The 15,013-nt window shown below is 44.7% G+C and overlaps 1 protein-coding gene across 2 annotated transcripts in view; it reads left to right on the top strand.

Moving 5' to 3' along the window:
• The window catches only part of RETREG1 (reticulophagy regulator 1), a 149,875-nt gene that overhangs the window by 107,233 nt on the left and 27,629 nt on the right, over window positions 1–15,013 (top strand). Inside the window, exon 1 of one of the 2 annotated variants that reach the window (XM_062211866.1) lies at window positions 4,016–4,251. The exons of the other annotated variant lie outside the window; for it this stretch is intronic. Within the exon in view, the coding sequence (XP_062067850.1) occupies window positions 4,217–4,251 (35 nt within the window). The 5' untranslated portion in view covers window positions 4,016–4,216. Of the gene's footprint in view, window positions 1–4,015; window positions 4,252–15,013 lie in introns of those variants that run through there. 2 annotated transcript variants of the gene reach the window in all.

Below are 15,013 nucleotides of genomic sequence, written 5' to 3'. Positions count from 1 at the left end.
CCGGATTTCATTTTTTTTAACTGCTGTATAGTGTTCCATAGAGTACATATCCCATAATTTCTTTATCCAGTCATCTGTTGATGGACATTTAGGTTGATTCCATGTCTTAGCTATTGTGTATTGAGCTGCAACAAATATTGAGTTGCAAATGGCTCTTTTTTTTCCCCTTTAATTTGGGTAAATTCCAAGGAGTGGGATGGCTGGGTCCTGTGGTAGGGCTATTGTTGGACCTCTCAGTTGCAGAGATGCCCACTTGCTCGGAAGGACGCCCAAAGATCCAGACTCCAGACCAGTTGATGCAAAAAGCACGAGGTTTTTATTGAACGTTTGCGCAAACGGGCCCCCACCTCAGGCAGTGAGGAGCCCTGAGCGGCAGTTTCACACAGGTTATATAGGCAACTAATTAGCATATTCCTAATGCGCATGCATAGGATTGGTCAGTTCAGAGGGACCATTAGCATATGGGAGAATGCTGGCAAAGAATGCTGGTGGAGAGTGCTGGTGTAAAATGCAGAGGTGGCACGGGATTGGCTGGTTTGGAGGGACAATTAGCATACCGGAGAATGCTGAGGGAGAGTGCTGAGGGAGAGTGCTGAGGTGTTACAGGATTGGCTGGTCGCAGTGACATCATAAGTGTGCGCCTAGAGACTCTCCGAAGGGGAGGGGCAGTTCTGCTCTGGGTGTGCCTAGAGGTTCTCTGAAGGGGATTGACTTTTCCTTCCCAGAGAATGTCCTGCCCGCTAGACTCTGGGGAACATCTGACCTCTTAAGAAGCCCCTGATATTTGCCCAGGCCTAGTTTCTTGTCCCTCCCCCTATAAGGGTCCTTCATTATATTCAGGTTTCTGAGGACTCTCCAAACTGTCTTCCATAGTGGCTTTACCAGTTTGCATTTCCACCAACAGTGGATTAGTGTCCCTTTTTCCCCACATCCTCGCCAGCATCTGTTGTTGGTTGATTTCTGTATGTAAGCCAATCTAACCAGGGTGAGGTGAAACCTCATTGTGGTTTTGATCTGCATTTCCCTGATGGCTAGGGATCCTGAGCATTTTTTCATGTGTCTGTTGGCCATTTGGATTTCCTCTTTTGAAAAATGTCTGCTAAGGTCCTTGGCCCATCTTTTTATTGGGTTGTTTGTTTTGATTCTGTGGTGTTTTTTGATCATTTTATAGATTCTAGTTGTTAATCCTTTATCTGTTGTGTAGTTTGCAAATAACATCTCCCATTCTGTTGGTTGCCTCTTCACTTTCTTGACTGTTTCCTTTGCTGTAAAGAAACTTTTCAATATGAGGTAATCCCATTTGTTTATTTTATCTTTGATTACCCGTGCCTCTGGGGTCTTCTCCAGGAATTCTTCGCCTGTTCCAATGTCTTGAAGGGTTTCCCCTATGCTCTCAATTAGTTTCATGGTGTCATGGCATATCTCTAGTTCTTTGATCCATGTTGAGTGGATTTTTGTATAAGGTGTAAGGTAGGGGTCTTGCTTCATACTTCGACATGTGGACATCCAGTTTTCGCAGCACTATTTGTTGAAGAGGCTGTCCTTGTTCCAGGGGTTGGTTTTAGGTCATTTGTCGAATATGAGTTGGTTTTAGATGTTTGGATTGATCTCCAGTGTTTCTATTCTGTTCCATTGGTCTATCCATCTGTTTTTGTACCAGTACCAGGCTGTTTTGATTATAACGGCCCTGCAGTATGTTCTGAAGTCTGGAATTGTGATGCCTCCAGCCTTGTTTTTATTGTAAAGAATTGCTTTAGCTATTCTCGGTCTCCTGTTTCTCCATATGAATTTCAGCATAATTTTTTTCTAGGTCTTTGAAGAATGACTTTGGTATTTTGATTGGTATTGCATTGAACTTGTAAATTGCTTTTGAGAGAATGGACATTTTGATGATATTGACTCTTCCAATCCATGAGCATGGCAGGTTTTCCCATTTTTTTGTGTCATCTTCTTACATTCAGTTCTGTAGTAGCCTGCAGCTAAGCTCAACAAAAGTTAACAGTCCATATTGAAGAAAGAGTAAAATACGATTGGGGAATGAAAAGGAAAGCTTTGTGGGACAGGATGGTCAGAACTGAGAGCTGAATATAAAGTTAGAGTTGGGCTGATGAGGCTTCGTACAGGTGCTGAAATAGTATAATTGATAATCAGCTATAAAATTTCAGTAGTCCAACTTTCCCGTTCTTTAACAACCTGGAATTCCTTCCTTCTCCCTTCCTCCCTTCCTCCCTTCCTCCCTTCCTCCCTCCCTCCCTCCCTTCCTTCTTCCCCTTCCTTCCTTCCTTCCTTCCTTCCTTCCTTCCTTCCTTCCTTCCTTCCTTCCTTCCTTCCCTTCCTTCCTTCCTTCCTTCCTTCCTTCCTTCCTTCCTTCCTTCCTTCCTTCTTCCTCCCTCCCTCCCTCTCTTTCTGTCTTTCTTTCTTTCTGTCTTTCTGTCTGTCTTGAAATCCAGTAGTGACAGAAAGGGAGAGCAGAGAGAGTGAGAGAGATCTTCCATTTGCTTATTCACTCCTACAATGACTGGGGCTGGGTCAGACCCACACCAGGAGCCTAGAACTCCATCCATGTCTCCTCTTGGCTAGGAGGGGCCCAAGCACTTGGCCTATCTTGGGCTGCTTTCCCAGGAACTTTGGCAGGGGGCTAGACTGGAAGGGGAGCAGTTGGTATGCAAACTAGTGTTCCTGCATGGGTTGCTGGTGTCACAGGAAGCGGCTTGACCTGCTGCATCAGGTCCCCATGCCACACAACAGTGCTTTGGTTCTAAAAATCTCCAGCACACCCTGAACTTCCTAAGTCTGTTTTCTTTCAAGGCCCTGGTGTGCAAGGTGTGTGTTTGAGCTTATGCACCTCTTAGACTTAGAAGTGTGCAAAACATTGGGTCTTGTGTGAAATATTAAATTAAAAATTATTTGAAATTGTGATGTACGTATATCACCAAAAGTGAATGCTACCCGAAAGAAAGCAGACTATATTTTTTCCCATGTTTTGGCTTTTCAGTTTTTTAATGCTCTAGAAAAATCAATTTCACCAATATACCTTTTGAGATATACAGTAACTATAGGTGTCTTGCTCGGATTAGCTATAACATAACAAGGGAACACTCCCATGGCAAAAAGAAAATTATCGTGATTTCTTAATAATTAGCTCTTGCTCTCTGCCTACTCTGATGTTAATGTTCCTGGGTAGGAGGGGAGGAAAGTTGCTTTCAGGGTTCTCTCCAAAGTTTGCAGGGAGTATTTCTAAGGCAGCCTCCTGGCCTTTTCAAAAATAAAAAAGGATTTGAAGTGATTTTTCTCCTCCTCTTTAGAAAGGCCAGCAAATGAGGGTCGCTGGTTGCTGATGACTCGGTGCAGCTGCTGGCTGGGCTATATAAGTACCCAGGTCCACCGTGCCAGGGTGAGGCTGCCTCCCCTGGACCTGTGACGTCTGGGGCGGAAGACCTGCGGCCCACAGGAACACTTCCTCAGCCAGTCCTGTTTGTACACTCCCTGTTTCTGAGTGGAGGAATCTGCATGACCATGCCAAACCCGGCCCTCAAAACACAATTGCCTAATGGCCTTTGTTTTTGCCTTTTTTTTTTTGGAGTCAGAGATCTTTTTGTTGAGTGGCGCAGCCTTCTGGGGATAACCAGGCCTCCCCGCAGGGAGAGAACATCCAGTGTGCTCTCTGCTCCCTGACTCCCTGCTGTGACTCCTGGGAGGAGATCTGATAGCCCAGTGTGAGGTTTCACCCTCCCCATCTGCCATTCCGCCCGTCGAGGGGCGCCCAGTCATTCCACGGGGAAAAAAAAAAAAAGGCGAGAGAAAGGGCAGGCCGGCCTCGGTGAAGTCGTCCAATGAAGGTTAACAGCCGGGTGGTGACACCTTCTCACACGACTGCAGGGAACATGCCGGGCAGCTGGGCAGTGCTCACTCCGGCTGCCTGTCACGGAGCTGGCAGGAAGAGGTGACCTGTTTATTTTTAGCAGGGGGCAGTCATGATAACCTGACTCTTAGCTTCATTCAAGGCAGGCCGGCGGGCGGGCGCTTGGGAAGTTTGTCAACACTAGCTTTCCGAGTAGGGAGGAGTGCTTTTCTCCGAAAAGGAAAGAATCTCACTACCTGGGTTGGTCCTGCTGGTGCTGAGCCTTTGAGCGGAGAAGCAGCAGCGTGAGCTTCCTCAGCCGTGGTCCCTGGGCGCCGCAGACCCCTGCTCTGTTGTTATTTTTAAAGGGCAGAAATGCCTGAAGGTGAGGACTTTGGACCAGGCAAAAGGTAATTGCCAGAAATACTTTCTCCTCAGGTTGTTTCATGTACTGAAAATTTTAAAAATATTTTAAAATATTATGCGTAATTTAAAAAGTACTTTAAATGAAGAGTTTCTAAAGGTTGGGAAGACAGCCCATCCTAACTGCAGGAAACCGAGGGTTCTATCGTTCTCTCTGAGGAGAGAACTAACTTAATATATTCTTAGAAACGTACGCTGCTCCGTGTTGTTTTTGAGTGAGTGGTTTTATACTGGGTGTCAAGTCTTTTTGATGTCTGGTTTTTAACTTTATGTGACAGCTGTTGGAAATATATCCAAATGAAGATTTTAAAACTATGTTGGCGTTTTAAAGACTTGTTGAATATTTCTTAATGTTAAATATTGGACCAATATGCCGATTTAGATATTTCAAAACTTTTTTTTTTTTTTTTTGGGATATGATTCTTTGAAAATGTGGTCAGTTGCTTGTATCAATGTCTTCTTCAAAATGTCTATGAAAGGGGGAATGGGAAACAGGAGAAGAAGCAGGCAATAGTTCAGGCTAGTATTAGCATAACTATGCCTTTATTGAAAGTCTTCATTTTAGTCCCGTTGCTGTTAACAATATGTGTGAGAATCCCTTAAGTGCCTTTATGGAAATTCTAATTGGGGTCATTAAAATTCAGATATGAAATTCAGAAACAAAATTGTTAAACCAGGAAAGAGAGCATTGAGAGTTTTATTAAAGACAAGAAAGACATAACTCTCTAGGAATAAGAGCCCCAAAGTATATTTTTATCTTTGTATTAAAGACGAGCACCCCATTTTCAGCTGTGGGTAGATGGATCATGTTTGTATGTATAGAAACTATAATCAGTTGGAATAATATCCTTAAAAACTATGTATCTTCGTGGTTTTCTGACTTTAACTTTCTCCCAGATTCCTTCCTAGTACATCAAAAGAGACATTAAGGTGACATTTAGTTGAACAATAAAATAACTTTCCACATAACATGAGGCATTAAGTCATCAGAAGATGACATTTGTAAAGGTGCCTCAAGCAGGGTGTGGATTAGCAAACCAGTTAAAAAAACATTTTCAGAGAACTTTCAATGCCAGTCTTGGTTTCCAGATGATGGGGTTGGTCTACTGGAATTGTGTACACCCCCTCTATGACATTTCACATTTCTGGACACAGGACTTTCTTCTTTTCTCTTGGCACTGTGGTATTCCTATCAACTCTGCATGGAATTGTGCACAAAACAGGCACTTTTAATAAATACTCATTAAATCAAATGCATTTGTAATCCAGTGTACACCTGCAGTACATATATAGGGGACCAGATAGTTCTAGAGATGGAATAAATTGGCAGAAATGTGATAAGTTTTGTTAAATTAAATGCAACATCATCACAATTAAATTGAATGCGGAATTAATTGTTGATAATAAATATTTTGAACAATTGTGCTATAAGCTAAAACAACATGAGTTTTTTTGCCAAGAATGTTTTACTGCTTTAAAAGGATTAGCAGGAAAGGAGAATTTATATACACACATAAATACATATTATACACATGCATATAATGTTATTATCAGGGACTAATAAAATATTTGATTAAAAGTGGAAAGTTCTCCTCTACTTCCTATAATGTACCCTTACCCCTCATTTTTTATTTAATAACTTTCAGGTCTTAACAACTCAGTGGTTTTCTGTATCATATACATTGTTTTACTTCAAATATTTATTTTTTTTCCCCATCTATGCAGGAAGAAAGGGGGAGAGTTTAGAGCTAGGCTAGAAATAACAGATGACAATTAAGAGGGAATTTGCTCTTGCTAAATCTGAGATTAAATGCCATCGGACAAGACCTTTGGTGCCACGTCTAAAAGAGAAATAACTATTATAAGTCTTGAATCTGCTGACAAACTTGTTCTTGGAGCCCAGTTGCAGCACGTTCTACTTGAATCGCATCCGGAGGCTTCTTCATGTTACTTTAGCTCTGTTTTGGAACTTGGTGACTGTAGGGAGCTAAATCTGAGTTTGGGGTTTAAACAAATCGGTGGAGTGGAATGATACAGAGCTTCACCAGGTATGGATGTGAGCCGCAGGCCTCCTGGTGCCGGCAGCTGTGTGCTCTCCTGGTCTGGTGGCTTTGAAACACCTTTTTGAATTCAACCTGTGGAGAAGAATGACAGCTGCCTGGGAGGAGGGCAGGCAGAGAGGAGACCCTTCTCCTCCCTGTCTGTGTTTGTTTAACACTCCTAGTGAGAACCTCTGAGATCGCTGGCATTTTCAAGCTCAGGGGAGAAGGAATACCATTCTGGAGCAGGTGAGGGAAGGCGGAAACCCAAATTAGGAAGTGTTGGATGCCAAAGTAGGGGGGAAACAGGTGTGATTAGGGGAAGCTGACAAGATCAAGGAATAGGAGGAAAATGGCCCTGGCCAGAGGCCTGGCTCCACAGTGGTTCCTTAGTTTATCTCATTTTGGGTCCCACCTTAGAGCAATGGCACAAAAGACCCCTAAAGATGCCTTCATAGCTTGGGTAGAGGAGTGTGGATGGATGTGTCATGAAAGGAGATGGACTCCAGGCACCAAGAGTGAGCACTCTCTCTTTTTAAAAAAAGTATATTTATTTATTTGAAGGGCAGAGACAGAGAGAGAGGGAGAGATATCTTCCACCTGCTGGTTCACTCCTCTAGCGGCTGCAACATCCAGGTCTGGGCCAGGCCAGAGCCGGGAGCCAGGTGCCAGGAACCCCATTCTGGTCTCCCACATGGAGGCAAGGGCCCAAAAGGGCTTGGGTCACTTTCTGCTGCCTTTGCAGGTGCATCAGCAGGAAGCTGGATTGGAAGTGGAGCAGCAAGTACTCCAGCCAGCACTCTGATATGGGAAGGAGTACTGCAAGTAGGCTTAACCTGTTGTGCCCCACTGCCACCCTGCCCACCTCCCCCCATGAAGAGTGAGCTCTTAATGCATCTTGTCATAGCATCCTGTCGACAGATAATTATGTTCACACATTCATTGATTCACCTGGTGCATGATTTGTGGGGCTCTGAATCTCTGCCAAGGGCTGTGTCATGTAACAGGTGCGGGGCCAGGCCCTGCTGTCCTGGACAGTGCAGCCTGAACTGAGGGGAGCCAGACCTCAAGGGGAAGCACTAGGAGGCCAGAGGGTTTGAGGAGGTAAGGGTTAAGGGAATAAAATAGCTCAGAGTACCACCGCAGGGAGGTGGGTGGGGCTGAGATAGGGGAGGGTACCAAGCAAGTGGTGGCTCCTGGTTTGGGACTGTGATGCATTGTTATTTGATTTACAGGGAAAGCTGAAGCCTGGTTTGGCAAAGCCAGTGGTCTGCTAGAAGGGCAGCTTTGCAACACCAAGTTCCAGCCACTCACAGACCTTTTTGTTATGGGTCTGTTCTAGACATAGGAAAGGTTGCTATATTTAAGAAAACCGGAGTTCTGGGAGCGAGTGTTATTTAAAGCCTCGCAGGTAAGTTGCTGTGTCCCACATCGGAGTGCCTGGATTCAGTTCTAAACGCTGGCTCCTGACTCCAGCTTCCCACCAGTGCAGACTCCAGGAGCAGTGGTGGTGGTTCAAGTAACTGGGTTCCTGCTACTCATGTGGGAGACCTGGGTTGCATTTCAGTTCTAGACTTAGGCCCAGCTCAGCACGGGCTGTTGTGGGTATTTGGGCAGTGAATCAGCTGATGGGAACACATTCTCCTTCTCCCTCTCCCTCTCCCCCCTCCCCCCTCCACCCCTTCAACTCTCCAGCTCTTCCCCCTTCCAGTCTTTCTGCCTCTCAAGTAAATAAGAAAAATATCTTAAAAAAAAAAAAAAAGCCTAGTTAGTGTTTGGGAATGTATTTAGCACTTGTACTGAATTTTATTCTTGGAATGTGTAAAATAAATTATTTGAATATATTCCTTTTTTAAAAAAAAAAGATTTATTTATTTATTTGAAAGGCAGAGTTACAGAGAGGCAGAGGCAGAGAGAGAGGGAGGTCTTCCATCTGCTGGTTCACTCCCCAGATGGCTGCAATAGCTGGAGCTGGGCATATCTGAAGCCAGGAGCTTCTTCCATATCTCCCACGTGGGTGCAGGGGCCCAAGCACTTGAGCCATCTTCTACTGCTTTCCCAGGCCATTAGTAGGGAGCTAGATTGGAAGTAGAGCAGCTGGGACTTGAACCAGTGCTCATATGGGATGCCGGCATTGCAGGTGGTAGCTTTACCCGCTATGCCACCCATGTGAGGTCACCAAAAATACAGGTAAAAGCAGAACCACAGTATTGATTCTCATGTGATTGTGGTGGTCAGCCCTATATTTAAGTGTGTGTGGACCATGGATAAGACCATTGAACTCTACTATGCTACATCTTCTTCACATGTACATATATTTCCCTAAGGAATAATAGACATTCAATAAAGGTTTGTTGCGAGAATTAATGATTTTTCAACTTCTTTTGCACACAGTCATGGGAAATGTTTACCACTTATGAAATCGTATTTTGACCCAGCTGGGCTAATATTTGAAATTGATTAAGAACGTGGAGAAAAAGGCAGTCTGTCCTTGTAAGAGAGTTTGTTCTGTGTGAGGTATCTTAGCCACCAGTTAACAAGCAGCTTGCTTCCTAAATCTTTGCAACTCTTAAATAAATTTCCAGGAGCCAAGCCATTAGTACAGCTGTTTCATAAGCCCAGAGTGCCTAAAATGCAGTGGAAGTCTTGTTGTTTTACAGCATCCAAGGAGGAACTGCTGTGGTCGTGTAGTGGGCGGTGGGAAGGTCTGGCCCTGGTAATTGACCGTGCAAAGCCAGAATATGTGGGCTTCCCCTACTCCCTGCCTTTTGTCTCTTTATGACAGACCTCTGGCTAATTCCGTTTGGTTGTTTTGCTTCATCTGCACACTGCACTGATCTGGGTTCTGCAGGAGGTGTGTGGGCACAAAGATTTGCCCGAGGGGTGAATCTCACACATGGTTTAGAAACCAGTGTCCTGTGAAACCTTCTCCCACTGAAGGATGTTGTAGCTATTCATCTGTGGAGATACAAATAGTAGAAGGAAAAAAAGAACTCTGAAGACGCGAAGATCAACTGTAATCTTTTTATTTTTTACAGATTTATTTATTTATTTGAAAGTCAGAGTTACACATAGAGAGAAGGAGAGGCAGAGAGAGGGAGAAGTCAATCTTCCATCTACTGGTTCAGTCTCCAACTGGCCACAATAGTTGGAGCTGTGCTGATCTGAAGCCAGGAGCCAGGAGCTTCTTCCGGGTCTCCCACGTGGGCGCAGGTGCTCAAGGACTTGGGCCGTCTTCTACTGCTTTCTGAGGCCACAGCAGAGAGCTGGATTGGAAGTGGAGCAGCCGGGTGCCCATATAGGATGCTGGCACTGCAGGCAGTGGCTTTACCTTCTATACCATAGCACTGGCCCCAACTATAATCTTTTTTTTTTCCATTTGACATAGTTTTTTAATAATATTTAACATACAATGAAATTGGTATTTTTTTTAAGGTTCTTATTTAATGAGTACAAATTTCCTATGTACAGCTTTTAGGAATATAGTGTTTCTTCCTCCCATTCTCGCCCTCCCACCTCCACTCCCATCCCACTCCTACTCCCTCTCCCATTCCATTTTTCATTAAGATTCGTTTTTAATTCACTTTATATATACAGAAGACCAACTCTATATTAAGTAGAGATTTCCACTGTTTGCACCCACACAGACTCACAAGTGTAAAGTACTGTTTGAAGACTAGTTTTACCGTTCATTCTCATAGTACACCTCATTAAGGACAGAGGTCCAGCATGGGGAGAGAGAGCATAGTGACTCCTGTTGTTGATTTAACAATTAACACTCTTATTTTTGACATCCCCAACTGTAATCTTAATACCCTTAAGATACTATTAGAATATCTTCTAGTTCTTCTTGAACATGGTGTCTTGGCAAAGTTACAGTAGGTCTAAGGCACATGGAATTTTATAAGCATACATGGAATTTTCTCTTAAGTATTTCCCAGGGGCAGCTAAATATTTTGGAAAAAATCCTCTGGATTTGCCCACATTCATTAATCATTGTTACCCAAAATCCTTGTTTCATTTATAAATGAGAGTGGGATATAACAGTGTTTTTCCTAATTAGGGGAATGATGGAATCCAAAACTGGGGTTTAGAAACTACCAGTTTCTTAAGACCTAGGCCCAGAAGCTAGTGTAACATTGTTCTCGCCATGTTCTCATTGGTCAAGGCTTAAGGTCCCCAATTTGAGGGTAGCAGACATAGAGCCCACTGTTTGCTCAGAAAGATTGATAATCATGAGACTTTATTTTACAATTACAGAAAAAGTGTTATAAAACTTTCTCAGTTGTCAGTGGAAACTTGACATCTGGCCGTCTTGCCTGCTCTTGAAAAACTCAGCCAGTGACCTCTCAGCCTACCAAGTAGTGGTCTAATAGCCCAGTGTCTTGTTGCATACGCTCATTTGTACAAGAGTAGCAACCTAGTTGAAGCTTATAAGCATTTATGCTTAAGCATTTTACCCATTCTGCAGAGACGTTGAGAGCATGGGCTTTGGAATGGTGTACAGTTCTTTCCATCCTGGCTGTCACAGCCTCACTGTGTCCTAGCTGGGTAACCATGAGAAAGTTACTTAATCTCTCTGGATTTCATTTTGTTCATTCAATGGAGATACTAAAACCTACTTTATAGGCTTGTTTTATACATTTAGTATGATACTTACATTAAATATGAAGAGTCTTCAGAAAGTTCATGGAAATGCATGTTACAAAAAAACTGTTCCTCTGCCTGTGGCGCCGGCACACCAGGTTCTAGTCCCGGTCAGGGCGCCGGATTCTGTCCCGGTTGCCCCTCTTCCAGGCCAGCTCTCTGCTGTGGCCCAGGAGTGCAGTGGAGGATGGCCCAAGTGCTTGGGCCCTGCACCCCATGGGAGACCAGGAGAAGCCCCTGGCTCCTGCCTTCGGATCAGCGCGGTGCGCCAGCCACAGCGCGCTGGCCACGGCGGCCATTGGAGGGTGAACCAATGGCAAAGGAAGACCTTTCTCTCTGTCTCTCTCTCACTGTCCACTCTGGACCTCTCTCCTGGTCTCCCATGTAGTTAGTAGGAGCCCGGGCACTTGGGTCATATTCCTTTGCTTTCCTAGATGCATCCCCAGGGAACTGGATCAGAAGCAGAGCATAGTTCAGTGGCTAACCCACTGAGCCACAACACCAGCGGCCCCTGTCTGAAGTGCTTTGAAGTGCACTCCTGCTGGGGCTAGGCTAGAGGGTCCATGTGTTCTTCATGTTTGACCAGGGCTGTGAGGTTTGCATGTTGGGTGCATCTTGTCTCGACCCTTCCTAGGACTCCATGGGATGTGCTGAGTGAATGAAAGTCTTTATTCCTTTTAGTGAGGAGTGAGGATGCCCACTCAGTGTGTCTGCGTCTTCAGGAAGACGTGCATTCGCAGGAGGAGTTTCAGGCTCAGGACTTGCATATCTTATGCACTGCTGCTTAGATTTCATCTTAGCGATCTGCCAGTCTTCTAAATGATCCTCTTTGATCTCCTGATTGAGCCATTTGGGGATTGGAGTGAGAATTACTGTTCCCCTCTAGCAAGAGTGTGGGACCCTCTGGAATGCACCTCTTTCTCGTGGCTTGAACACTCTCCTTTCTTCTGGTCCTTTAGCCCCTTGCCTTGCAGGCCCCAGCTCTGTCCCCATGGTTGTGTAACCAGATAAGGCATCTTGTTGGAAGAGCCAATGGGAAGCTGACATCCATGCCAGGCTGTGACCCTAAGCAGCATGCCCTGGTGTGGGGCTCATGTCCTGTAGCCAGCAGAGCAGCTCTGCCACACACAAGATAAATACATATGTGAAACAACAGAGAAAATTAAGTGTCCTATTCAGTTAGTTTTCACCTTACAGCTCAAATGCGGTTCCATACTGGTTAGGGGAGATATGGAGAAAGAAATACAGTGCCTTCATTTTGCCTTTGTGGAAGTAGGGCGACAGTCTTAGTGCTTGAAGGTTACTTTGAAAGTCAGTATTTTCTCTCGCAGTCAAGCTTCTCTTTCAACTAAGTTCGGAGGATTTGAATTTGTATCTGTGGGTGGTTGTCCCCATTGCTGCCCACATTTGACAGGCAGAGTAAGACAGTGAGAGAGAGACAGAGAGAAAGGTCTTCCCTTTTCCATTGGTTCACCCCCCAAGTGGCCGCTACGGCCGGCGCTCTGCACTGATCCGAAACCAGGAGTCAGGTGCTTCTTCCTGGTCTCCCATGCGGGTGCAGGGCCCAGGACCTGGGCCATCCTCCACTGCACTCCTGTGCTGCCCACATTCTTAATGTATGGTGGGAGCCAGCCACAACTCAGAGGAAAGACCTTCAGGCAGAAGTGAGTTTGAAAACTGTTTTTTCAGCTGTTCTTATGAAACCACCAGAAAACTCTGAATGAGAAAATATAAGTGAGCTCCTTTGGGAGTAATGGCTTCAGACTCTTGGCCTGACTGGGAATGACCTCATCTGGAGTGTTCTGTGAAGGAAGTGAAATTAGGCAAGACAGTTCTGCCCCAACAGGTCCTAGCCTGTGTGTTTTCTGATTTCCCTCTCATAGCGTGGTCCATGCTCAGAAGCTCTCATTCAGCTGGTCTCTCCCTAATCTCTCTCTCTGTCCTTGTGCCTTCTCACCAGGACACTGCCTTCTCACACCCGTGGCAGCAGCCTGACAAGGGCCAGTGCAAACCTGGATGTAGCAATGCAGTGCAATGGACGTAGGTCACGAAGTGTCCTGATGCTGCCGTTGAGAAAGGGTGGGATAGAGAAGGTGCCAGGTGTCCCTGAGACAGGTGTGAGCTATGTCATCGTCAGGAGGACAGTTGTGCTGTCCCCCTCACTGGACTGACTCACTCTCCCTGGGGATACGGATGGATCATGGTCCTATAGGCTGGCTCCAGGGAGTCAGGTCACACCCAGTTTTCTGCTTCAGCCACATTTTTGTAGGATTGGCCTGTGCTGGGAGTACTCACTGGTAACTTCCAAATGACAACCATTAAATATGCTTCTTTGTGGCCTTTAGTACTGTCTTGAGGAGGCATCATTGCATATGGATCCTTTGCATGGGTGGGGGCTACATTTATGAGTGCCTGATACATAACAGCTCAGAATGTCCCCTCTCCCTGGCAAGGCCTGTGTCGCCAACAGGCAGGTGTTTCAAGGGTGGAGATTGGAGCTCCCAGAATTGGGCAGACACCCACATATGATGGTGATGGTGGTGGTGGTTAATGAGTGTCACATAGTAATTACCATCCTGATGTGACTTCCTTGCTAGCTGGCTAAACAAAACCAAGCAGCTGTGTGCAATGCCACTGTGACTCAGGAAGTGACATTTCACAGTGGTGTTTAAATAAAGACAAGTCCTTTGTTTTGAGGAGAAAACAAAAACCCATCTATCAGTGGAGCATCTTAAATGTACCTATAACAGTAACAACTTTGGGGACTATTTTGTGCTTCAGTGAGCTAAGCCACCACCTGCAACGCTGGCATCCTATATGGGAGCACCAGTTCAAGTCCCGGTTGCCCCACTTCCCATCCAGCTCCCTGCTAATGTGTTTGGGAAAGCAGCCATTCTTTAGATACTTTAGATACTACTGTGAGAGATTACAAGTGTGTTTGTATTTCTTGGAAATTACTGCTTTCTGCTGCTTAGAGTATTCTATGCAAGAATCACAGATTTTGTGGCATTTGTATAACATTTCAGGAAGAGCTTGGAACATCAGTGGCAGGTAACTTTCCATCCAAAGTAGTTTACATAAACTGAACACAATTCTAAATAGTCATAATTTCTCCTTCCTGAAATATTATGAAAACTTGATATTAGAAAGGTATTCGTGCTAAGTAAGGACTTGAGATACAGATTTAGTTATAAAACGATACACTCGTAGAATTAATTGACTTGGTGAGACAAGGAGAGATTTACTCTGTAAGCTAATATACAACAAACAGGCGCATCTCTGTCCAAGGAAATAACTGATAATCCCCTCTTTGGGCACAGCGGAGGGGAAAATGGGACGCTGTTGTATCGCATAAGGCAAGTGTTGAGGGCTTGATGGCAAAAGGCTTTATTCTTTCATGTGAACTCCTATAAAATGGAAATTGTGCCTGGAGCTTTGATAGGGATCATGAGGCCTTGTCGAGAAGTTTCTGGAAGGAGTGCTATGACACATTAGTAGTGTTTTGCCATGTGTGGAGAGGGTAGAGTGGTATACATTTGCTGAGTGAGGATGGGACTGGGACTGGGGCTGGGTGGTGATCCTCCTTTTTGTTTATTTAGATAACATAGGAAAAACCTTCATATGTTCAGGAATGTTGATGGGACCTTGATGTTTATCGTCTTCATTGGTTACCCAGTCTTAAGACCTTGGCAGTTTTACCCAGGAAAATCAGAAGGTTAGTTGTCTCCTTGATAAAGCCAGGATAAACTTATAGAGTAAGAACTATTTTAAGATCAGAATGAAATCTTTGTCATTGTAATATTTCACAGTCAAATATGGCACAGGAGCTTTGCTGCTAACATGACAAGAAACTGCTCGTATATTTCATTTATTGTTAAGTGAAAGACAATTTTTCATTCAACTCCTGTAGAACTCTGTTTTGTTTGGAAAGAAACGGGCTTGGGAGACTGACGGGTGAGAGCTAGAAAATTTGGGCTCTGATCCAGTGCTGCCACATCTTGGCCACGTCTGTCTTTATCCTGTGGAAGATGGAAGTATTCTACCCAGCTTGTCAATTTGTTTT

This window comes from Lepus europaeus, chromosome 15 (assembly GCF_033115175.1).
Source record: "Lepus europaeus isolate LE1 chromosome 15, mLepTim1.pri, whole genome shotgun sequence".
Classification (NCBI taxonomy): domain Eukaryota; kingdom Metazoa; phylum Chordata; class Mammalia; order Lagomorpha; family Leporidae; genus Lepus; species Lepus europaeus.
Note: the sequence above shows the minus strand (reverse complement) of the source record. Positions and strands in the feature narration are given on the sequence as shown.